General features: G+C 46.7%; 1 protein-coding gene across 5 annotated transcripts in view; it reads right to left on the minus strand.

The window, feature by feature from the left end:
* The window catches only part of LOC131690892 (aryl hydrocarbon receptor), a 1,300,655-nt gene that overhangs the window by 532,572 nt on the left and 741,503 nt on the right, over positions 1–26,580 (minus strand). For all 5 annotated transcript variants that reach the window (XM_058976963.1, XM_058976965.1, XM_058976966.1 and 2 more), the window contains one exon: positions 7,371–7,460. In XM_058976963.1, the coding sequence (XP_058832946.1) occupies positions 7,371–7,460 (90 nt within the window). The remainder of the gene's footprint in view (positions 1–7,370; positions 7,461–26,580) is intronic.

A 26,580-nucleotide genomic window follows, 5' to 3' on the forward strand; every position in this document is an offset into this window, starting at 1 on the left:
AGTTAACCCCAGCATCCATAAGCTACACATTGTCACAATTATTTTTCACCTATTCCATCCTTAATACAAGGCCTCTGTCTAGAATACACTTTTTTTGCATAACTAGTAGGTAGGTATTTGAATAAAGAAAACTAATATCGTGCGGCGAACATGTTAGCGATGGCCCTCGCGATGCTAAATTGATATAATCCTTCGGTGTTCGCGATTCTGAAATACTTCGAGGTAATCTTTTTTCTGTGTTCGCGAACTTCGCTTCGAAGCTTCGTGTAACTGTTTCAAAAATATCGATCACACGAACCAAGAGCTTAGCTCGTGTTCGTCGAAAACTACGCAAAAGCTTTTACATATCTTTCCGAACATCAATGAAATGAACAAGAAGCTTCATTTGTCCTCGCCGAAGAGCATGCAAAAGTATCGCCCAAATGTCCGCAATTACGATGGTAAGCGATTGTGCTGCGAAGCTTGTGAATACGAACCAGTAACGCAAAGCTTCGCGCTTTGAAAGTATTCGAACATAGGTTCGGTTCGAATATTTCCTGCCCTGATAGCGTGTCAGACGAGTGTCTCAGAAAATAGGTAATCTCTTAATCAAAATGCAACCAAGTAAGTTAAACACCTTATTTTCAAGTTTTCCAACCACTTGCATCTAAAACTTATCTATTCTTAAAATCGTGGAACTTTGAATATCCATGTGGAAAACGCAAGTATAAGGAAATCAATTAAAACTTCGAAAATTTGCTTTAAAACTTGAATAAATACGCATAAAAAGAGGCTTCAGCGTATTAGCAAATAGACGGTCAAACAATCATTCACAGTTGATTGATTGATTTGTTTATTGGGGCTTTAACCAACTGGTCATTTGCCCGCTTTACAGTTTACAGTTAGCGTTCAAAGATAATTGTGAAAGAATATGTAATGTATTATAACATCAACATATGCGTACATTAAAATCATATTAGCAGTTCAATGATATCACCAGAAGATATAATCTTGATATAAGTTTGCCTTGCTGATTGGGATATCACAAAAATAACACAGTGAGTAAAAAATATCACCATGAGATATAAATTTGATAGCTTTCTGTTATGTCGTTCTGATCGGGATAGGGCGCCCTAGATTTAGTTGTACCGTGAATAAGTTAATAAAAGTAGAGTGTGTGAGAGTGTGTTCGAGGCTTTGAGTAATTGTGGGGGAGAATGAAAGGCATAGAATGAATGAAAAAGTGTGTGAAAATTCTGTGGTCCAAGTAAGTACTTGAGACAGTACATCGAGTGGTGGAGATGAACAGGTTGATCTGATCTCCGTACTCATAGTAAACACTGTAGATTGCATTAATTGTGGTCAAAACTGGTTTTGACAGGATAAACTAGTTTGTGATTTCGTTCAACGCTTGTGATGATGGCTGAAACCTTTAATCTGACGCAACAAAAAATCGCGATATTGACACTTGGCAGGACATTTAATGTTTGATTGAAGGCACTATTCTTTCCGATTTTGACATTTATCCCTGCATATTGTCCGTGACAGAGAGTGGACAGGCTCACTCCTCTAAAGTCGCGTAACTCGTAGGAAAGAGATCCTCTGGCCTTTGGAAAAATCATTTTACGAGTTAAAAATGACATTGGAGGAGAAGTAGTCGCATTCAACGTCGGCAGTACAGGATGAAAAAAAAAACATTTTTTTTTTTTACTCCGACTCCGGGAAGATTGTGACCTGTGTTTCGTTGGTCACAATAAATCCGTGGTCACTGGGCCAGCTTAATATAGACCCCTAGAAATTTTGTTATATTTGTAAATATTGTCAGTAAATGTCTAAATGTGAAATAAATGTCATAGCTTCCATGTTTACATGTTTGAAGGATGTTTATTTCATGTTTAGTAGTCTTCGGTTGGTGCCCGTCAGTATTTATTCATTTATTTATTTATTTATTTATTTATTTATTTATTTATTTATTTATTTATTTATTTATTTATTTATTTATCTATTTATTTATTTATTTATTTATTTATTTATTTATTTATTTATTTATTTATTTATTTATTTATTTGTTATTAATTTATTTATTCCATATTCATTTATTTACACTATTTACTCAATTATTTATATTATATGTCAGATAGTTTATTTACATTTTTTGTTCATTTGTTCATTTTGTGAAAATTATACAATGTAAAGGTTATGCATGCAACCAATCCGATCTAAAAATTCAAATAGACTTTTTATCGGGGCACCAACCCATACATGTTTGTAAATAATGTTTTGCTTTTGCTACGCGATACACGAGAAGAGGTCATCGATCGCGAGTGGAGATGGTTTCCGGGGGCACGGGGAAATAAAAAGGGCTTCCCGCGCCGAAAACGAGATCAATTACGAAAATCAGGTCCGAGGAGTGAAGACCCGCGGCAGCGTTGTCCCTTCGCCATACTGGGACTGTGCGTTTCGACAGTTTTATCGGTTGTATCGAAAAGTGGGATCTTAGTGATACGAACCACGGTCCACCAGAAGCACTGCACGAACGTTTATTTCTGGTAGGATCAGTCGAGCGGGGCCATAGTGTAGTGCTCAGTTATTCTAGCCCAGCCTGTGCAGAAGTGATGTGACGCGAGTGCTAATCCTGGTCGAATGATGCCATTGCAAATTAGGCAGTATATGGACTGAGGCCAAAGTTGTGTATGTGACCAGAAACTGACCATAAACCCCGCTCGATTGTGCTAAATCACTCACGAAAGTTTGTGTGCACAGTGTACCACTCCCGGACCATCTTTCGGAAACGCAGGCCACCGTTACACGGCCGAGTTGCCGCCGCAACTGGATCTCGACCGACGGAAGTACCCGGTCTAAAAACATCGTCAGCTGCTCCAGTATCCGTTCGTCGTCCCAGTCCCCGGTAACCCAGCGAAGCAGAATGTCGACCACCGTTCGTCCCGGCCGCAACGATCCCAGATTAAAGAAGTGAAATAAATATGCGCAAGTACTTTATCTTTAGTGTTTTTGTTTAAATAAATTGTCTGGTCTGTCTAATTAAGCTGTTTTATATTAAGCTGTGATGTCCTTGAGGTCAAACTAGTTCACTATATTGTTTATTTTTGTAGTTATTTTGCCCAGAGACCACGTATTTAGGGAAGATAGTCCACCCGTATGAAATTCTCCAGGAGACCGCGGTAAAACGACCCAAATGCTCTTTTATAGTGTACCGTAAACCGTAGTTAAAGTGTGAGTCCGCGTGTTAGTCGTAAAGCAAGTTGTAACAATGTTTGCGCTATTTAATATGGGTATTGTTTTGTAAATGTGGTAGTAGAACTAGGGGCAGATCACTTGTGATGCATTTTTAAAAATCAGCTAAATTAAATGCATTTTTTTCATCAAAATAGAAATTCGTAATGTATTTTGCGTTGCGTGCAATGTATTTTGCGTTGTGTGTAAGACGTCAAAACCCTACAAAATAACTAGTCCCACATTCAACAAAACGTCGAACAAAGTGAATCAGCGTAGCATGTTTGTTAAACAAACTTTTCTGCGAGGGAGTGCAAAGTTGATGCAAAAATGGAAATCAAATGCATTTTTTCTAATTTGATGCAAATTTGTTATACATTTCTAGAGTGATCTGCCCCTAGTAGTAGAATCATCATCTGTCATTTTCTTTTCATTTGTAATCTAAAGTGTGCGAGATTCAGTACACTACAAATAAAAAATTATTACTTGGTGTGAAAATGGCACAATCTCATATTCGTGCACTTTAGAAAAGTCAATTAATTTGTCAATTTTAGGACCTGTTATTTCTTTATTTTTTGTTTTACTTAGAAAAATAGATTTTATGACTACAGAAAAGTTCATTGGCACAGTTTCCTCTACACTAGTTCAAGAAATTCCCTCAAATTAACGTAAGGGTTGAAAAAGTAAACTAGCTGCCATTATGGGAGGAAAACTAATTATTACTCAACAAAATGAAGGTAAATCACTTCATGAAATCTTTGAAATTGTTCAAAGGTTACGTCCAGCTATTTAAAATGTCGTTAAAGCTTTAATGTGGCGAAACGTAGAGCATATATTGCGAAATACTTGAACTGCAAACAATTTCGATGAGGGATAATCGATTTTTAATTAGAAAAATTTGGAAAAATCGAGTAATTAATGTTATATACATGGTAAATAAATTGAATCATAGCATTTAAGTATAAGTCTGCTCTGGTATGGCTCGTAATGTATGGAGAACGGACAATTACAATTCCTGTGTTCTGAGCAAGAAGCTGTTCATCGATGAGAAGCAGGGCCGTCGAGAGCCGCGCCGGGCCCTAGGGTTTGAAGTACTGACGGGCCCTACCATATATGACTTCTTATTTCAATATCGATTAGAGAAACTATACGGATGCAACCGTTTCAATTAAACTATTTTTTATGAATATTGTTTATTTGACACTATTCAATGCGCTAGCTTAACAGAGTCGTCAGTATTTTAAATAAGTAATAGATGGAAAAAATAAAAATAATAAAGGAATATTTGTGGCTGGCCATTAGAATTACTTGCGTCCGATTTGCCATTGCGATTGGAAACCTTTTTTGCGGCATTGCCATACAGTCCATATCACCATCGTTCATGCTCCCTTGACGCACGTTAATGCTACCATCGTTAATGCTGCCCAGAATCCGAGCGTAGAAAAATTGACATCCCTTTGTGAGCTTGAAAGAGAAACAAAATTCAATTCATGCCCGCCGCGATGAATCGAAGGTTTGTTTGTTTCCCTCGTTCTTCGCTTTTTCGGTACAACGCATATATTCGGTTTCAGGAGCAAACTGAATTTTGTTTCTATACTAGCTCTGAGATCATCAAGCAAAAGTGCACCAGATATAGATTATGCAGTTCAGTTATGCTCGAAAATGTAAAAAAAAACTGCCTACAAACTGTCCACATAATAACAAATGAATGCTTCGGTCAGTTTGGCAGTGAATTAATGAGGGAAGTATTGGAACTGAATGTTGAATTCAGCAAATTATTCAGAAATAGGCAACTGAATGTTTAATTTCGCGTTACTGATGCTACCTTGTTTCTTGTTGTTGGTACATGTTGTTGATTTTGAGGAACTGGATGCAGCTATTGTAGTTGTCACTATGACCTGAATGAATTTTCTTTATTGGTTTCTGAACATGATAAAATCGGTTTTGGAATCTTGTTACATTTGCGCTGACATTCAGAGAGAAAACATTCTGAATGCGATGACTGTGATCCAACAGCGAAGTCTGCTGTTAGAAAGACTGAGACAGAGAGTTGTGAGAGAAAGAGTTTCGACTTTTGGTGGAAACTAATGGGTAGAATAAGTATCTAGTTAAATTCCCATATTTTTCTGCATCAAATGTGTACACTGGAACCTCCATTTACGAACCAAGCCAAAGGTTCGTAAATTGAATTAGTTCGTTTTTTGGGATTAAGATCGTAAAAAAAATTCACTTCACATTCTTATTAAAATTCGTTGGTTGAGTAACATTATCGATTACCCTAACAATATGGGTATTTCCGGAACGGGCTTGACAAGTACATGATGAAAATGGAAATTTAATACCTTTTGAAATCCAGGATGGATACTTCCGATTGAACAATAATCTCGATAACCCCAACAATTTGCCCCCCCTGACCCCCCCTCTCGTCGGGCCTGATGAGAAGAACAAAGAATTTTTTTATTTACTAAACAACATTGAAACATTTTATCGGAATATTGGAAAGATTGTAAACTTTGTCTACGAGTCCAAATTCAACATCTTTGACTCAAATGCCTGTTTTTTCGAGTGGAGAAAATCGAACTCAAACCTGGACGTAAAAGCTTTATTCCAGCAGCCAAGCGCAGAGACAGTGGACTTTTTTGTTTAGGGTATTATAGAAGTGCTAGAAATATGGTCTTCATTGATGGAATGATGGATCAGAATGTGTATTTTAATAAGCAAAGCTTCCATAAAACGGTACTTTTACTAAGAAATGGTGGATATTGGAAATTCGATCAGGAGAAGAACCTAAAGCATAAGGCGTGCAAAAAACGTTTAGAGTAAATTTATAATTGTTTGAATGTAATGGATTCTCCACTGCGGATCTCGTTTATTAGCTGATTAGAAAAATAAATGGGATTATTTGGATCAAAAGTGCGAAACTATCCGGATTATAATGAGAATGATCATAGAAACTACTATTTAGAAGAATGGGATAAAATTTAAGTTGAATACACACAAAAACTAGTGCTTAGCATTCCAATACGATTGAAAACTGTAATTAAAAAAAAGCTAGCATATTGAATATTTATTATAGAAATTTCAATTGATTTTTGAAAAAATATGTATGCTGTACGATATGATTGCGTGTATATTTCACTCTCTTGAGAATTATGATTATTTTTGAAAAAATGTGCATTTGTAGTACAAAGATAATTATTGTATCTTCCCTATGCTGTCTAGTAAACTATTTCTACATAAATAGAATGTCTCGTAAACTTATTTTTTACTTGTAAAATGCATATAAGCTTTCCGCATAGCAGTGTACGAAAATGAGATTGTGTCACTTGTGGATTTGAAGTATCCGAGCTCAAATTCAGTTGGTTGTTTGTTTGATTTTGCTAGCCGGTACCATTGGATGTGGAGTCTTAAGTTGCTGGGTTGATTGATGATTGCTGGCTGGAAGCACTCTCCTTTAATCCTATTTGGCAGAATTGATGCTTTCGGTAAACGGTAAGCGCAAAACTGGAAAAACGCGATAACACTTTACAACATTTTGAGCAGGTTATGTTATGTTAGGTTATGGTTATCAACGTAAACATGAACATAACCTAAATATACGCACAAATATCTTGTAGATTGAATGAACATGCAATCACATTTCACCAACATTCATTCGCAGTGTTAGCCACAATTTAATGGCAATTTTGCAAATCAGTGTTGCCGAAACAGAAATTTTGTGTCTCGCAATTCTTGATTTGGTGAAAAAAATATTCAACATTCTTGCATTTTTCAAAGTTTGAAAAATCATAAAAAAAATCAGGATGCATTTTAAAGTTCTCGTGTTAACGGGGATGCACTTAGAAATTATAAATATTTCGATTAATAATAAATAAAACAGGGGTTAGGTCTGACAAGAAAAGTCTATTTGTTTCTATTCGCCACGCTTGGTCAGATAGTACATTTTTTATTATTTCAAATCGATCATTTTTTTTTTTTGATCGATGAAAATTTATCGGGTGATACGTCTGTCTGTACGATTTTATATGAATATACCGGGGTATAGCAAATTCTACGCATTCCAATTGGTTCTATTCGCACATATACTCAATCAAAGTTTCCGGAACCTTAACACTTTGAACCTTAACGCATTTGTTTATTACTCTCACTTTTCTTACCTGGTGGAATCCTAAGTAGCTTTCAATAGTGTGTGTAGCGAAAAACACTTCTCCCTCACATGTCAAAATAATAATAAATCCATTCAATGCCTGTAATCAAAGAAAGTGTGTATACATTAGTCGAAATTGTAGTTATACTTTTAGTTTTATATGATGCTATCAAAGAAAATTATTGTATGACTCATATTTTATCTTTGAGGGTACAAAGTCTTCGTATGCACAATCAACTCATTGGTATTATTTTAAGTGCTCTTGCTCTTGTTTGATGACAAATAGGGTTCGCAGTACCGACCCTTTTTGGCGAGAACCGGTACTACGGTACTGAAGCCCTCAGTACCGGTAAAGTACCGGTACTCGAATATTTTTCAAAATAAATCGAAAAAGGCTGCAAACTGAAATTGAATGCTCAAACTGATGATCTTATTCTCAGATGATTGATTTTTGCTGATCAAAAAACATGTTTATTGTTTTTAATTGCTTCGGAATGGCAAGACTCATTTCACAGAAGATATTTTTCGTATAGGGCACCTTCTTTTATTTCGAAATCTAGGCCACTTTGAAATCAATAACTGCTAAGTGGTGCGACTTTCGTTGACTTGAACAGATGGTAAATGTATGAAACCCTATTAACAACAGTAAATCAAAGCGAGAATGGCAGTAAATCCGAGCAGGTTAATCGCATTTCCTCTCTTGCTTTTCTGAAAATTGGTTTCGAACTTTATGTCGTTTGCCTAATATTCTCTAACGCATATCCAGGCTCTTTGCTTTCCTGTTAAATTATGGAGTTTTGCTGAATTTTCCGATTACCAATAATTACAAATCGCCCCATTTGAAGCAGTTCACCAAGTCTAAAACTGTTAGCTACTAAATCGCTGTTCGTTCTATTATAGATAAAGATTAAAGAGCAAATCAAATACAGACATGACTTGGACCATAGTCTTATTACGCGCCACCCAGTGAATAATGGAAACCAATCAGAATGTCGCTAATAAAACTTTAACTTCTAGAATTACTATGATGATGGCCCCACCTCATTCCCACACAAAGGTGTTATCTCAACGATTTATCTAGAAGGCAAATTAATATAATTAAACGTTATCTTGCAGACCGATATTTTGAAACAGATCCTGCAGAGTTAACATACTTGTCATAAAAAATTGTATAGTACCGAGAATACCGGTACTGGCTTTTGTTCAGTACCGGTATTACGGTACCAAAAATGGGTCGGTATTCCTGGGATTTTCGATACCGGTATTACCGGTACCACAAGCCTAGTGACAAATACAATTTTTGTGTATTAACAGACATATTTTCGATACGTGCCAGAAAAGGAATTGAAGCATGTGTAAAACATAAAATTGGCAACAGTGGAAAAAATATACATCTCTGAGAAAAATGAGTGATTTTTTTAACACATATACATATTCTGGTTGCAGTTGAAAATCGAAATAGTGAACTTGGGCCTTTCGATTTTTCTCCTATTTTCAGCGTGCGCAACTAAAGCGCAACTGGTGTAGATAATGCGCAAGTTGATTCTCTAACATAAACACAAGATGCGCTTTTGTTGCCCACTCTGCAAATAGGGAAAAAACGAAAGCTCAAGTCAATTTTTCGATTTTCAACTGCAACAAAATTAGCAACAGTGGAAAAACATACATTTCTGAGAATAATGAGTGAGTTTTTAGACATATATACATACATACATACATACATACATACATACATACATACATACATACATACATACATACATGCATACATACATACATACATACATACATACATACGTGGGGGCAGCAGGGACAGGAAGGACAGGAGTCTAGGGGCCTAACGAACCCCCCCCCCCCCACAGCCCTACTGCGAGTTGGGGAGTTTTGCTAGGATATGGTGGGGCTAAGATTGGGCTCTTCTGAACCTCTAAAAAAAGCCATAACTCCGAAAGCAGCTCCGACGAAGCGAGTCTGTGCCGCTTCTGCTAAGATCCTAAGATTCCAATAATCTAAGATCTGGGCAATAAAAGCACTCTAGCCCAACCGGAGTGCCAACCGGCACATCAGGATCGGCGCCAGTAACATCTTGATTATGGTATACTGGCCATGGCGAACGGCAACGGACAGGACACGGATGACGAAAAGGATGGCGACTTAGGGCTGGCAGGCGTGCTGTTCTACTCCCTGAGTAAGGAAGGATGACACCGACTTGAAATGGCGAGTGGGCTAACAGCATGGCTGCCTCCGTTCCAACAAGACCCTGGCAGGTCTCCGGGTACGTTCGAAACTCGCCATCATTTGGTTGGTGGTACTAGGTTCGGTTGAAGCATTCCCGATTTACGCCGATCCGGCTCTGAACACTACTCCCCATGAGAGATGGTGTTAACCCTTGCATGACCTCACTGCTGCTTTTCGGCAGCATAGATAATCATGGGATCGCGAGAGGCGACCCAACAACAAGCAACCGATATAAATGGAGCAGGCACGGCAAATCCGTTTGCCAGAGGTGGGTTGGTGAGGTCACCACCACCAATAGTAGCTGAAGTCACCCAGCAAGAGCAGGAGGAGGGGAAACCGAAGCAACAGCAACAACAGCAACAAAAACAGCCGGAGCAGAGCGGAAGGAGCTACACCCCACAAACGCCAAAGGTAGTGGTAGCGAGGCACTTGGTGGAGGAGCTCCATAAGTTCGTGGACATGAGAAACAATGTCCACAAAGACATTAAGGAGATGGTCATCAAAATCCGGAAGGCGCTACTGTCTGCCGTGACAGAGTACGATACGGCAACGCAGAGGGCAGATTCAGCTGAGCGAGCATCCGCGTCGGCTAAGGCCACTATCCTCCAAGCCCCTCCGAAACAGGGTAAGGAGAGGCAGATTGGAGTGGAGAACACGCCAGTTCCCATAACTCCAAAGAGGACAAGATCCTCACCAGGAGAAGAAAGACCAGGCGGGTCAAAGAGGCAGACGCTCGAGGATGCTGTTGCTGCCGAAGAAAAGGACGCCACCTTACAGGGTGAAAGCTGGAGCACCGTTGTAGGTCGGAAGGAGAAACGCGGGAAACAGCAAAAAAATAAGAAGGAGGAGCGAAAAGGGGAGCAGAAGAGGAAATCAGAACCCTCGGCTCGTCAGAAGGCGCCTAAGGGAGAAGCCGTGCTCGTCAAAGCAAATGACGAGACTACGTACGCAGCACTGCTCAAAAAGGTCAGAGAGGACCCGGAGCTGAAAGATTTGGGGGAAAACGTGTTAAGAGTCAGGCGTACCCAAAAAAATAAGATGCTCCTCGAGCTTAAGAAGAATATTACGACTAGTATCTCTGCCTTGCAGGAGACTATAACTAAATCAATGGGTGGAAAGGCAGAAGTTAAAGCCTTAAGCCCGGAGATGGTAATCGTGTGCAAAGACCTCGACGAAATAACGATGGAAGACGAGCTGAGAGGTGCTATGAAGCAGCAGTGCAAACTGGGCGAGGTGCACATGACGATCCGGTTAAGGAAGGGATACGGAGGAACGCAGATAGCGATGATACGTTTACCGGTAACCGCTGCAGACAAGGCACTGGAGGTAGGTAAGGTTACAGTTGGATGGTCGAGATGCCTACTGAGAGCCGCCCCACGAGTATATAAACAAGCGGAGAAATGCTTCAAATGTTTAGGCTTTGGACATTTAGCAGGGGCTTGCAAAGGCCCGGACAGATCCGGGATGTGCTGGATATGCGGAGAGACGGGCCATCTTGCGAGAGACTGCACGCAGAGGCCGAAGTGCTTGCTTTGCACCCCAGCCGAAGGAAACGACCATCAGACGGGTGGCTTTAAATGCCCAGCGTACAAGAAGGCGACTGCAGGCCAACGGTGATGGAGATGACCCAGATAAACCTGAATCACTGTGATACCGCACAGCAACTGTTGTGGCAGTCTACGACAGAAACTATGTGCGATGTCGCTTTGATCGCAGAGCCTTATCAAGTCCCCCCTAATAACGGTAACTGGGTGGCGGATAGATCAGGAACCGCAGCGATACAAGTAATGGGAAGATTCCCTATCCAAGAAGTGGTAGAACGTTCCTATGAGGGTTTCGTGATAGCCAAAATCAACGGCATCTTCGTATGTAGCTGTTACGCTCCCCCAAGGTGGACAGTAGAGCAGTTCAGCCTAATGCTGGAGCAGTTAACCGAGCAGTTGATCGATCGGAAGCCGGTAGTCATTGGTGGTGACTTCAACGCCTGGGCTGTGGAATGGGGCAGTAGAGTAACCAACACAAGAGGGTATATCCTGCAGGAAGCTCTAGCGAAGTTAGACGTACGATTGTGCAATGAAGACTCTGTTAGTACATTTCGGAGAGACGGGAGGGAGTCCATCATAGACGTCACATTCTGTAGTCCCTCATTGACGGCGAACATGAATTGGAGAGTATGCGAAACGTATACGCATAGTGACCACCAGGAGATTCGCTACCGTATCGGCCAACGGAACCCCGCGGCAGTACAGAGAAGGGTGACCGGCGAACGAAAGTGGAAGACGAAAGCCTTCAACAAAGACCTCTTTGTTGAGGCACTTTGGCCGAACGGCGGGACCGAGAACGTGGATGCGGCTGAAATAACAAGAAGGATTGTGGCGGCTTGTGACGCCACAATGCCGCGAAAACTGGAACCACGCAACAAACGGCGTCCAGCTCACTGGTGGAACGTGACGCTTAGTACGTTACGCGCTGCTTGTCTCAGAGCCAGAAGGCGGGCCCAAAGAGCAAGGTCGGAACCAGATAGAGAAGAGCATAAGGCATCGTTTTGGGAAGCTAGGGCCGCTCTAAAACGGGAGATCAGACTTAGCAAGTCAGAGTGCCACAAGGAGCTATTCCGAGAAGTAGACGCCAATCCCTGGGGTGACGCATACCGAGTCGTGATGGCGAAAATGAAGGGCCCGACGACGCCAGCCGAAATGTGCCCGAGCAAGCTGAAGATAATCGTCGAGGGTCTTTTCCCGAAGCACAATCCAACTATATGGCCACCGTCACCGCACGGCGAGGAAGAAGGAACAAACATGGATCGGCAAGTGACTAACGACGAGTAGAAGCATCGAAACGCCTAAAACCAAAGAAAGCCCCTGGTCCGGATGGAATACCAAACGTGGTACTGAAAGCTGCGATCCTGGCATATCCGGACATGTTCAGGATAGTGATGCAGAAGTGCCTAAATGAAGGCAACTTCCCCGAAATGTGGAAGGTCCAGAAGCTGGTGTTGCTGCCGAAGCCAGGGAAGCCACCTGGCGACCCGACCTCGTACAGACCCATATGCCTGATGGATACACTCGGAAAACTCCTGGAAAGGATCATTCTTAACAGGTTGACGAAATTCACGGAAGGTGAGCGCGGACTGTCCAAGATGCAGTTTGGTTTCCGCAAAGGAGCATCGACAGTGGATGCATTTCGGATAGTGCTCGAGAGTGCCGAGAAGTCATCTAAACAGAAGCGAAGAGGAGATCGATACTGCGCTGTGATCACGATAGATGTGAAGAACGCGTTCAACAGTGCCAGCTGGGAAGCCATCGCTGCAGCGCTGCATAGAATGAGGGTTCCCGACTATCTGTGCCAGATCCTGAAGAGCTACTTTCAGAGCAGAGTGCTACTGTACGAGACGAGCGAAGGACAGAAGTCATTGCGTGTCACAGCGGGCGTTCCTCAGGGCTCCATTCTCGGTCCAACCATTTGGAACGGGATGTACGATGGGGTGTTAACGCTGCAGCTGCCTAGGAAAGTGAAAATTGTAGGTTTCGCGGACGACGTGTCACTAACGGTGATGGGTGAGACACTTGAAGAAGTGGAGGTGTCGGTGACGGAGACAATAGACGCGATCGAGAGCTGGATGAACGGGGTCAAGCTGCAAATAGCTCACCACAAGACGGAGGTGTTGTTGGTCAGTAACTGCAGATCGGTCCAACGGATGCAGATCGACGTCGGAGGGCACGTGATTGCATCGAAACGTGCATTGAAGCAATTGGGAGTTATAATCGACGACCGGTTGAGCTTCAACAACCACGTTGATTACGCCTGTGAAAAGTCGGCGAAGGCAACGAACGCAATAGCGAGAATCATGCCAAACGTCGGCGGTCCGAGAAGCAGCACGAGACGTCTGCTATCTACTGTTTCGTCATCGATACTCCGATATGGGGTTCCTGCCTGGAGTGCTGCGCTGAAAACCAAGCGGAACCGTGAAAAGCTAAACAGGACATTCCGACTGATGGCCGTACGAGTCGCGAGTGCTTACAGAACAATATCGTCGGAGGCAGTATGCGTTATCGCCGGGATGATCCCCATCTGCATTACCCTGGCGGAGGACGTGGAATGCTATCAGCGGAGAAATGCACGTAACGCTAGGAGACAGGTTCGAGCGGACTCGTTGGCTAAATGGCAACAGGAGTGGGACAACGCGGAGAAAGGAAGGTGGACCCACCGACTCATCCCAAATGTATCGGCCTGGGTACATAGGAAGCATGGAGAGGTGAACTTCCATTTGACGCAGTTTTTGTCCGGGCACGGATGCTTCCGGAAGTACTTGCATCGGTTTGGACATGCTTCGTCACCCCTTTGCCCGGGTTGTGCGACCGTGCAGGAGACACCGGAACACGTGGTCTTCGAATGCCCTAGATTCGAAGAAGTTCGTAGGGGTATACCTGGTATGACAGCGGACAATATCGTCGAAGAGATGTACCGTGACGAACATACCTGGGACGCTGTCAACAGAGTGGTCTCGAGCATACTCTCCGAGTTGGAAAGGAAGTGGCGTAGAGACCAACAAGAAACCGCAAATCGGGTTTCGAGAGAAATTCCGCCGCCGGGGAACTCTCCAACTGTGTAGACTAGGTCCACCGCCGGGGACCAGTTGAGTAGTGCGTGATGTAGCACCGAGCTGGGTCGTCGGGGCGCCTGGGAACCGGACGTCAAGCTTCACCGGAATCGCTGAACCGACCTCGACATCCTTCCGGGTAGCTCGTGAGTAGGTTATATCCACCGCCGGGGATTGGACCGAGTAGACCGCGTCGCAGAGCTAGCAGTGGGTCGTTGGGGCGCCGGTGAACCGGAAGTTACGCTCCAACCGGAATCGCCGGATAGACCTCAGCACCTACTGTATGGCCCGTTGAGTAGACTAGATCCACCGCCGGGGACTAGATCGAGTAGATCGGGCGAAACGGAACGAGAGGAAGCCAAAGAGCTCATGAAATTGTGGTGCTAAAACAAAAGAAGAATCTGTACCGGGGGAGCCTCATTCGCCGGGGAACTCTCCGTCGGCGTAAGCTAGATCCACCGCCGGGGACTAGACTGAGTAGACCGCGACGAAATACCACCAGTCGCAGGTCGTCGGTGCATCAGCGAACCGGACGCCCTGCTCCACCGGAATCGCCGAACTGACCTCGACATCTGGTTGGTTGGCTCGGTTTCGGGAGAACTTCTCTCGCCGGGGAATTCACCGTCGGAGTAGGCTAGGTCCATCGTCGGGGACTAGACCGAGTAGTTCGCGAACAAGTCTGGTGCTCAAAGAGTAAACGGCGTTGAATGGTGCGAGAAGGGAGTTGCAGTGCTAACCGGCACAAGCGAGCCGCAGGGCTCGGTGAATTAGACAGTCAGAAGTTTGCCGCTCAGACTGTACTCGTAGGGGAGGAGTACTAAGCCTCGACTCACAGCCAGCTTTCCGACTGCTATGAAGAGCTTGCCAGTCTGTGTGGATGGTAGAGAATTGGTGGTGTGTAGAGGAGTGGGGCTGTCACCCTACGGAAGAAACGAACTAGTAAGTAGTTGAATTAGAGTGTGTGCTATGCAAATAAAAACCCCTCCCCGAAGTAATGCCGTAAGATAGTGCCGGGGAGGAATCAGGTTCTGGGCAAGAGCAGTGGTTTTTAGCGGGTCGGGTGATGGCAGCCCAAACCCGTTCCCTGACAATAGGATTTTTGTACATTTTCCTCACTCAGGGTTTTTCTGAAATTTTTTTTACTGCTCTAAAAAAAAAAAGAAAAGAACATTCATACATACATACATACATACATACATACATACATACATACATACATACATACATACATACATACATACATACATACATACATACATACATACATACATACATACATACATACATACATACATACATACATACATACATACATACATACATACATACATACATACATACATACATACATACATACATACATACATACATACATACATACATACATACATACATACATACATACATACATACATACATACATACATACATACATACATACATACATACATACATACATACATACATACATACATACATACATACATACATACATACATACATACATACATACATACATACATACATACAACTCCGCTAGCGAATGACGGACCCCAATAGTAGCATGTCTGTAATAACATACGTACATGGAACTATTGAGATCCAGAGCTACAGGTCCAAAGCCCTGGTAAAGGAGGATGGTTGTGATGATCCGGGCCGAGATCACCACGTAAAGCAAGGTAGGGCATAACCCCAATTCCAAGGCGTGAAGCGACCCGTGCCGAGGGATGAGTGATCGAGGGGGTGAAAAAGATGCTCGATCGTTAACGGAGCCTGTGGGGTACCTGGGCAACCCCCACAGTAAGCGTCCCTTACCACGCTAATGCGGAGCTCTGGCGTGGCGGACATATATTTCTCGCGCTACTCGTGGGAATTTTCATGGAGCAAAATAAAAATAATAAAAATAAACAGACGGAGGTGCCAAACCCCTTCGCAAGAGGTGGTTTGGCGAGGTCTCCCCCCCGTGGGGAGAGTAGTGGAACGATGAGTGCTGTACTCGAAAGCACCAGTGACCCCCCAGCAGCGGTAGGCAATACCCCTACCAATGCATCGGAGGGGCCAATAGCTGCGATGCGCAAAGTAGCGAAGCAACTCGATGCTATAATCGACTTCGCTAGCGCAAAGCAGAACATAGCCAAGGAGTTGAAGTTGAGCCTTCTGGAGCTCCGGAAAGCTGTTCGTGTCGCAAGACAGGAACAGCAGGCATATGTTGAGAGGGTGGAATGTCGGGAGAGGCCCGACAGAGAAACCCAGACAGTGGCCTCCAATAGGGAGGAAAGAGAGAAGGTTAATAGAGGTTCACAGACAGTGGCCTTTACCTTCTATGGAGCAGCCACGTCGATCGGAGCGGCGACCGAGTTCCCCTCGAAGGGAAAGGGAAAGGGCAATCGCAAGACGGCATCGAATGCGAAGCGCCCTAGGAAGTCGCCAGGAGAGGGTGCCAAAACCGACACCACTCGGCGTGCAACCGTCAAGGTCAAACGCCGCCTGGGTGAGGTAAGCGAGGGCGAGAGTGACCTCGCTGTGGAGAGCGATGGTACCAGCAACCCGACACGACCGGGGCAGGGGGGCTCAAACCCCTGGACGCTGGTTACCAAGAAGAAGCCGGCACCGAAACCGGAGGTACCGCGGCCTGCGAAGAAGGCCAAGGACAGAGGCGAAGCCTTGTGGTTAAAAACCGACAAGGACAAATACGCCGATGTCCTTAAATCGATGAAGGCGGCCGAAAGCCTCTCGGCCCTTGGGCAGGATGTGCGTAGCGTAAGACGCACCAACACGGGAGAGATGCTCCTGGTGCTGAAGCGAGGCGCACAATCAAGTGCAATATATAAGGCCTTGGCTCAAGAGGTCCTTGGCGAGGGCGCCCAAATCAGGTCGCTAGGTGCGGAATCAACTCTCCAGTGCAAGCACTTGGACGAGTTCACGACCGCAGAAGACGTCGTCGCAGCCGTCAAGGAGCAATGCGGCGTCACAATCGAGCGGGCCTCTGTGCGATTGAGGGACGGACCCTCTGGCACCCAAGTAGCCTACCTCAGGCTACTGAATGCGGATGCCAAACAGGTAACCGAGAAAGGGAAGCTGAAGATCGGCTGGTCGGTATGCCCTATTAGTATACCCCAGCCGCCTTCAGTGGACAGGTGCTATCGGTGCCTAGAATCCGGCCATAAAGCTTATGAATGCAAAGGCTTAGACAGGAGTAAGCTATGTCGTCGATGCGGCGAGGAGGGGCATAAAGAGCGGGGGTGCACTAAGGCATATAAGTGCCTTATCTGCACCTCTAAGAAGCAAGCCCATAAACATGCTATGGGCGGACCTTCGTGTCCCTTCGGCGAGTTAAATAAGAAGAAGCCGTGAGAGTCACACAGCTAAATCTTAACCATTGTGCAGCAGCCCAACAGCTGCTGTGGCAGTCGGTCTCGGAGTCGAGGACAGATGTCGCCCTCTTATCAGACCCGTACAGCATCCCTGCCGGCAACGGCAATTGGGTGTCGGACGGGTCTGGAATGGTGGCAATCTGTACAACGGGAAGGTTCCCGGTTCAAGAGGTAATACACCCCTCCGCCGAGGGTGTGGCGATTGCCAAGATCAATGGTGTGTTCTATTGCAGCTGCTACGCCCCACCAAGGTGGCCAATAGAACAGTTCTACCAGATGATCGACAGGCTCTCGTCGGACCTCGTGGGCCGGAAACCGGTAGTAATAGCGGGAGACTTCAACGCTTGGGCAGTGGAGTGGGGCAGCCGCTGTACAAATAGCAGGGGTCAAGCGCTAATGGAAGCGTTTGCGAAACTCGATACTGTGCTAGCTAATGATGGCTCCGCTAGTACATTCCGTAGAAACGGAGTGGAGGCGTGGATTGATTTGACCTTTGCCAGCCCGAGTCTGGCTCCAGGCATGGAATGGAGGGTAGACGAAGGCTACACCCATAGTGATCATTTAGCAATCCGCTTTAAGATCAACTATGGTGTGCAGCATCCGAGGGCGGGAGATCCCTGTCAGGTACGCGGGTGGAAGTCCAATCACTTCGACAGCGAAGCTTTCACCGCGGCCCTGGGACTGGAGGCCAACACCGACAGTCTAAGCGGGGATGCGCTGGTAGCTGTTCTATCACGCGCGTGCGACGCCACTATGCCGAGAAAAACACTGCCAAGAAACGGTAGATGCCCGGTATACTGGTGGAGTGCAGAGATTGCAGCTCTACGGTCAGCCTGTCTCAGAGCTAGACGTAGGATGCAAAGAGCTCGCACCGAGGATGCAAGAGAGAACCGCCGTGAAGTGTTTCGAGCTGCGAAATTAGCCCTTAACAAGGCTATTAAAAGCAGCAAGAGAGCGTGTTTCGACAACCTGTGTGAGAGTGCCAACGCGAATCCGTGGGGTGACGCCTACCGGATTGTGATGGCCAAGACCAAAGGGGGCTCCTCACCCCCAGAACGGTCTCCGGACCGGTTGGCAACGATTATCGAAGTACTCTTCCCGTCTCGAGCCACAAGCCCCTGGCCACCTGCACTACGAGACAGTGCGGGCACGGTCGAAATGGTGGCTCCAGTGACGAACGAAGAACTACTCGCAGTGGCTAAATCCCTAGCAATGAACAAAGCTCCAGGGCCGGATGGAGTTCCGAACAACGCTCTCAAGGCAGCGATCATAGCGAACCCGAACATGTTCAGGCTAGCTATGCAGAGATGCCTTGACGAGTGCCGTTTCCCCGATAGATGGAAAAGGCAGAAACTGGTGCTGTTGCCGAAGCCCGGGAAGCCGCCAGGCGACCCATCGGCGTACAGACCAATCTGTCTGATAGACACGACTGGCAAACTGCTTGAGAGGATCATCCTCAACAGGCTCACCCCGTACGCGGAAGGTACGGACGGTCTGTCAAGCAACCAGTTTGGCTTTCGGAAGGGTAAGTCCACAGTGGACGCTCTCAACTCAGTGATAAATACTGCCGAGATAGCGATCCAACGAAAAAGGCGAGGTATTCGATACTGTGCGTTAGTGACACTTGACGTGAAGAATGCATTCAACAGCGCAAGCTGGGATGCCATCGCGCTCTCGTTACACCGGCTTAGCCTACCGGTGGGTCTGTACCGGATCCTGGAAAGCTACTTCCAAAACCGCGTACTGCTATACGAGACCGATGCCGGTCAGAAAAGGGTTCCGATTACCGCCGGAGTCCCGCAGGGCTCGATCCTAGGCCCGGTGCTATGGAACCTCATGTATGACGGGGTTCTGAGACTGAAGTTCCCTCCTGGGGTCAAGATCGTCGGCTTTGCCGACGACGTAACCTTGGAGGTCTACGGGGAGTCAATTCCTGAGGTAGAACTAACCGCAGAACACGCGATTAGCACGGTGGAGGAATGGATGAGCGCGAGAGGCCTGGAGCTCGCTCATCATAAGACGGAGGTAGTTATCGTCAACAACCGCAAGTCGGCACAACATGCAGTTATCCATGTGGGAGAAGTCGCGATCACTTCACAGCGAAGTCTGAAGTCTCTCGGAGTCATTATAGACGACAAGCTGACCTTCGGCAGCCATGTCGACTATACGTGCAAGAGAGCGTCGACTGCTGTTGCGGCACTATCGAGAATGATGTCCAACAGCTCAAAGGTGTGCGCCAGTAGACGTAGGTTACTGGCAGGCGTCGCCGTATCTATCCTCAGGTACGGCGGCCCGTCATGGTCAAGAGCACTGAGGGTAACCAGTTACCTACAGAAACTGGAGAGCACCTACCGCGTGATGTGCCTCAGAGTGATATCTGCCTACCGCACGGTATCACACGATGCATCCTGCGTGATAGCGAGCATGATGCCAGTCGGGCTGGTCATTCGGGAAGATGAGGAGTGCTTTGAGCTACGTGGAAATAGGGGAGCCCGCGAGCGCACCAGGGTGACCTCGGTCGCCAGATGGCAGCGTGAGTGGGACAACTCCTCGAAAGGTAGGTGGACCCACCGGCTGATACCTAGCATATCGAGCTGGGTGGGAAGACCCCATGGGGAAGTTCACTTCCACCTGACACAATTCCTGTCAGGCCATGGCTGTTTCCGTCAGTACCTCCACAGGTTCGGACACGCGGAGGTCCCAGTCTGCCCGGACTGCCCAGGTGTAGACGAAACTGCCGAACACATACTGTTCGTATGTCATCGGTTCGACGTCGAAAGAAGAGCAATGCTTGACGTCTGTGGCTGGGACACAACCCCGGATACCCTTATTCAGCGGATGTGTCAAACGGTGGAGAAGTGGAACGCAGTCTCGGCTGCTACCATCCAGATTGCCAGTAGGCTACAGGTAATCTGGCGAACCGAGCAACAGACGGCGGGCACGGCTAACTAGTGATTGGTTAGTTGGAGCGAAAAAGGCCAAGCGCAAAATAAGAGAGTGAATGGTCTGTTCATGCCGAGGTAGGTTGGCGCAGCGAATGGCAACCGCGTAAGGGGTAAACCCAGCCACCCCGAAGAAAGACAGAAGAGTGAGTGTATAGGCGTATAAGTGGACTGCCTCATGCCAAGACGGGAGGGTCGTAGCGTAGTATGTTGGAACTAAGCTATCGATGCCTCATGGCGTGGCAGAGGAGTGAAAGGGTGAGCATCCAAGTCAGTCTCACACTGCATGTTAAGGGTGAGCATAAAAGTCAGCCTCACAGGTTGGTAGCAAGCAAGGAATGAAAAAGGTGAGCACAAAAGTCAGCCTCGCATGGTATGTCAGAAGTGGGGCCTAAGAAAAATGTCCCACATGGGATGCCAGAGGGAGTGACAAAGGTACAATAGAGTGGCACGATTGAGAGTGAATCAGGTGATAGGGTGAGCACCCAAGTCAGCCTCACATGGATGGGTAGGGCGAGCACAAAAGTAAGCCTAGCAAGGAATGAGTAAGGTGAGCACACAAGTCAGCCTCGCATGGAACGAAAAAGGTGAGCACAAAAGTCAGCCTCATGTGGGAGTGTTTGAGAGAGAATCAAAGTGTGATTGAGAGAGCACCCAAGTAAGCCTCATACAGGATGTATGATCGCGTGAGTGAGAGTGAATGAGTACATTTAGTACAGCCATCCCCCCAGAAGTAATACCGAGAGGTAGTTCCTGGGAGGAATGATGGCGGAGCCCAATGGAGTTTAGTCGGTATTAATGGCTGGTCACCATTCGAGTCCGACACGCCCCCAGTGCACCCCGTGTGGTAGATTGGACCCTACCGTTAGCACGTGTACTGGGCTAGGACATAAAGGTCTTCTCCATTGTAAAAAAAAAAAAAAAAAAAAAACATACATACATACATACATACATACATACATACATACATACATACATACATACATACACCCAAATGTGTCTACTTGGGTACATAGGAAGCATGGAGAGGTGAACTTCCATCTGACGCAGTTTTTGTCCGGGCATGGATGCTTCCGGAAATACCTACATCGGTTTGGACACGCTTCGTCACCCCTTTGCCCGGAGTGTGTGAACGTGCAAGAGACACCGGAACATGTGGTCTTCGAATACCCCAGATTCGAAGAAGTCCGAAGGGGTATGCCTGATATAACAGTGGATAATATCGTCGAAGAGATGTGCCGCAACGAGCATATCTGGCACGCTGTCAACAGAGTTGTTACGAGTATACTCTCCGAGCTGCAAAGGAAGTGGCGAAGGGACCAACAAAGTAACGACATTGGTTAGAACGCCGCAGTGGAACCACAAATAGGGTTTCGGGAGAAATTCCGCCGCCGGGAAACTCACCGACGGTGTAGACTGGGTCCACCGCCGGGGACCAGTTGAGTAGTACGCGATGTAGCACCGGGCTCGGGTCGTCGGGGCGCCAGCGAACCGGACGTCAGGCTCCACCGGAATCGCCGGACCGACCTCGACACTCTACCGGGTAGCTCGTGAGTAGTCTAGATCCACCGTCGGTGATTAGACCGAGTAGACTGCGTCGAATAGCCAGAAGTGGGTCGTTGGAGCGCCAGTGAACCGGAAGCTACGCTCTACCCGGAATCGCTGGATGGACCTCAGCATCTGCTGGCTGGCCGTTGAGTAGGCTAGGTCCACCGTCGGGGACTAGACCGAGTAGACGAGGTGGAGAGCTTAATGGCTCACAGAAACGTACATCGGTATCGGGAGCGGTCTGCCGCCGGGGAATTCACGATAGGGCTGATTCGGCACCGTGGACTACCCGACAGAATCGTGACGAAAAGGGGAGCTAATTGGCTCACGAAACAAACACCGGTAACGAAAGAAATTCCGTTGTCGGGGAACTCTCAATCGGAGTAGGATAAGCGGCAAAGCTGGAAGATTTTAGTAGAGCTAAATGGCTCAAGAAAGCGGGTATCGGTGTCGGAGGAAATTCCTCCGTCAGGGAACCATAGGTCGGAGTAGGGTGAGTTCACCGTTGAGCACTATCCAAGCGGATCCTGATGAGGCCGGGAGCTGAATGACTCACGGAAACATGAGCTGAATGGCTCAGGGAATCAGCACCTAAACGGCTCATCACAGGGACGAAAAATAAACGGCGACGCAATGGATGGAGACAAGAAGCAGGAGAGGAACCGAGAGTTAAATCAAAGCTCATAGGTCGTGTCACTCCATGAACCAAGCGAGGCTCCGAGATAGAGCAGCAGAAAAAGGTGCGACGAAAGCGCAACGAACCCCCCCCACGAAGTAATACGATGACGTAGTTCCGTGGGGAAGAAGGGCGTAAAAAGTAAGGAATGTTTTTAGTTATTAGGCACGAACGTGAGTCGTGAGTCCCACACAGTGCCAATACACTACAGGCCAGGCTTTTGAAACTTTTTTAACCTTACTATATATATAAAAAAAACATACATACATACATACATACATACATACATACATACATAGAACCTCTGATGCCCTTATTCAGCGGATGTGTCAATCGGTGGAGAAGTGGAACGCAGTCTGGGCTGCTACCATCCAGATTGCCAATAGGCTACAGGTAATCTGGCGAACCGAGCAACAGACGACGGGCACGGCTAACTAGTGATTGGTTAGCTGGAGCGAAAAAGGCCAAGCGCAAAAAGGGAGTGAATGGTCTGTTCATGCCGAGGCAGGTTTGGCGCAGCGACTGGCAACCGCGTAAGGGGTAAACCCAGCCACCCCGAAGCAAGACAGAATAGTGAGTGTATAGGCGTATAAGTGAACTGCCTCATGCCAAGACGGGAGGGTCGTAGCGTAGTATGTTGGGACTTAGCTATCGATACCTCATGGCGTGGCAGAGGAGTGAAAGGGTGAGCATCCAAGTCAGTCTCACACGGCATGTTAAGGGTGAGCACAAAAGTCAGCCTCACATGGTATGGTAGAGGCTAGCACAAAAGTAAGCCTAGCAAGGAATGAAAAAGGTGAGCACACAAGTCAGCCTCGCATGGTATGTCAGAAGTGGGGCCTAAGAAAAATGTCCCACATGGGATGCCAGGGAGAGTGACAGAGGTACAATAGAGTGGCACGATTGAGAGTGAATCAGGTGACAGGGTGAGCATCCAAGTCAGCCTCACATGGTATGGGTGGGGCGAGCACAAAAGTAAGCCTAGCAAGGAATGAGTAAGGTGAGCACACAAGTCAGCCTCGCAAGGAACGAAAAAGGTGAGCACAAAAGTCAGCCTCATGTGGGAGTGTTTGAGAGTGAATCAAAGTGCGATTGAGAGAGCACCCAAGCAAGCCTCATACAGGACGTATGAACGCGTGAGTGAGAGTGAATGAGTACATTTAGTACAGCCATCCCCCCAGAAGTTATACCGAGAGGTAGTTCCTGGGAGGAATGATGGCGGAGCCCAATGGAGTTTAGTCGGAATTAATGGCTGGGCACCATTCGAGCCCAACACGCCCCCAGTGCACCCCGTGTGGTAGATTGGACCCTACCAATAGCACGTGTACTGGGCTAGGACGTAAAGGTCTTCTCCATTGTAAAAAAAATACATACATACATACATACATACATACATACATACAAACATACATACATACATGCGACCGAGCTCGACATTCTACCGGGTAGCTCGTGAGTAGGCTAGATCCACCGTCGGGAATTAGACCGAGTAGACCGCGTCGAATAGCCAGAAGTGGGTCGTTGGGGCGCCAGTGAACCGGAAGCTACGCTCTACCCGGAATCGCTGGATGGACCTCTGCATCTGCTGGCTGGCCGTTGAGTAGGCTAGGTCCACCGCCGGGGACTAGACCGAGTAGACGAGGCGGGGAGCTTAATGGCTCACAGAAACGTACATCGGTATCGGGAGCGGTCTGCCGCCGGGGAATTCACGATAGAGCTGATTCGGCGCCGTGGACTACCCGACAGAATCGTGACGAAAAGGGGAGGATTGGCTCACGAAACAAAAACCGGTGACGAAAGAAATTCCGTTGTCGGGAAACTCTCAATCGGAGTAGGATAAGCGGTAAAGCTGGAAGATTTTAGTAGAGCTAAATGGCTCAAGAAAGCGGGTATCGGTGTCGGTGGAAATTCCTCCGTCGGGGAACCATAGGTCGGAGTAGGATGAGTTCACCGTTGAGCACTATCCAAGCGAATCGTGATGAGGCCGGGAGCTGAATGACTCACGGAAACATGAGCTGAATGGCTCATGGAATAATGGATGGAGATAAGAAGCAGGAGAGGAACCGAGAGTTAAATCAAAACTCATAGGTCGTGTCACTGAACCAAGCGAGGCTCCGAGATAGAGCAGCAGAAAGAGGTGCGACGAAAGCGCAACGAACTCCCCCCCCCCACGAAGAAATACGAAGACGTAGTTCCGTGGGGAAGAAGGGCGTAAAAAGTAAGGAATGTTTTTAGTGGTTAGGCACGAACGTGAGTCGTGAGTTCCACACAGTGCCAATACGCTACAGGCCAGGCTTTTGAAGCCTTTTTAACCTTACTATAAAAAAAAACATACATACATGCATTACCCTGGCGGAGGACGTGGAATGCTACCAGCGGAGAAATGCACGTAACGCTAAGAGACTGGTTCGAGCGGACTTGTTGGCTAAATGGCAACAGGAGTGGGACAACGCGGAGAAAGGAAGGTTGACCCACCGACTCATCCCAAATGTATCGGCCTGGGTACATAGGAAGCATGGAGAGGTGAACTTCCATTTGACGCAGTTTTTGTCCGGGCACGGATGCTTCCGGAAGTACTTGCATCGGTTTGGACATGCTTCGTCACCCCTTTGCCCGGAGTGTGCGACTGTGCAGGAGACACCGGAGCACGTGGTCTTCGAATGCCCTAGATTCGAAGAAGTTCGTAGGGGTATACCTGGTATGACAGTGGACAATATCGTCGAAGAGATGTGCCGTGACGAACATACCTGGTACGCTGTCAACAAAGTAGTCTCGAGCATACTCTCCGAGCTGCAGAGGAAGTGGCAAAGAGACCAGCAAAAAGCCGCAAATCGGGTTTCGAGAGAAATTCCTCCGCCGGGGAACTTTCCAATTGTGTAGACTAGGTCCACCGCCGGGGACCAGTTGAGTAGTACGTGACGTAGCACCGAGTTGGGTCGTCGGGGCGCCTGGGAACCGGACGTCAGTAGTAGGCTAGATCCACCGCCGGGGATTAGCCGAGTAGACCGCGTCGCAGAGCTAGCAGTGGGTGATTGGGGCGCTGGTGAACCGGAAGCTACACTCCAACCGGAATCGCCGGATAGACCTCAGCACCTACTGTATGGCCCGTTGAGTAGGCTAGATCCACCGCCGGGGACTAGGTCGAGTAGATCTGGACGACGCGGAGAGCTAAATGGCTCACAAAAACGAACATCGGAATCAGGAGAAATCTACCGCTCGGTTGCAGGAGAATAGGCTAGATCCATTGTTGGGGACAAAACTGAGTAGTTCGCGAACAAGTGAGGGCGGGAGCTGAATGGCTCATCGGGAAAGTAGAGCAAAACGGAACGAGAGGAAGCCAAAGGGCTCAAGAAATTGTGGTGCTATAACAAAAGAAGAATCGGAAACGGGAGAGCCTCCTTCGCCGGAGAACTCTCCGTCGGCGTCAGCTAGATCCACCGCCGGTGACTAGACTGAGTAGAGTTAATGCACACTCTATTTCAACAGAATATTGGTCGCCGACACTGTACCTAGAAAATTGTCTACGCGCCATATGTTATTCGTGATAATCGTACCAGCCAACAGATGTTTTCCTGAGAAGCCGGTCGACGCAAATCTAAACAACAGCCACTGAAGCCACTGCAGAGGAACACCGCAGTCAGTTGGAGTAGGAACATTAAGATTGTAAGACGTAGTATAGTATAAGTGTGTAGTATAAGTTTTTTTAAATTGAAATAAATTAGTAATTTTTTTAACTGGCGCCCGAATAGGGACCAGAAGTGAGTAAAAGTGAAAAAAGTGAAAGTGACTTGTGAGAAAGATCACGGATCTTTTTTCACACTCTTCCCATCGCATAAGCAGCC

This window comes from Topomyia yanbarensis, chromosome 3 (assembly GCF_030247195.1).
Source record: "Topomyia yanbarensis strain Yona2022 chromosome 3, ASM3024719v1, whole genome shotgun sequence".
Taxonomy (NCBI): Eukaryota; Metazoa; Arthropoda; class Insecta; order Diptera; family Culicidae; genus Topomyia; species Topomyia yanbarensis.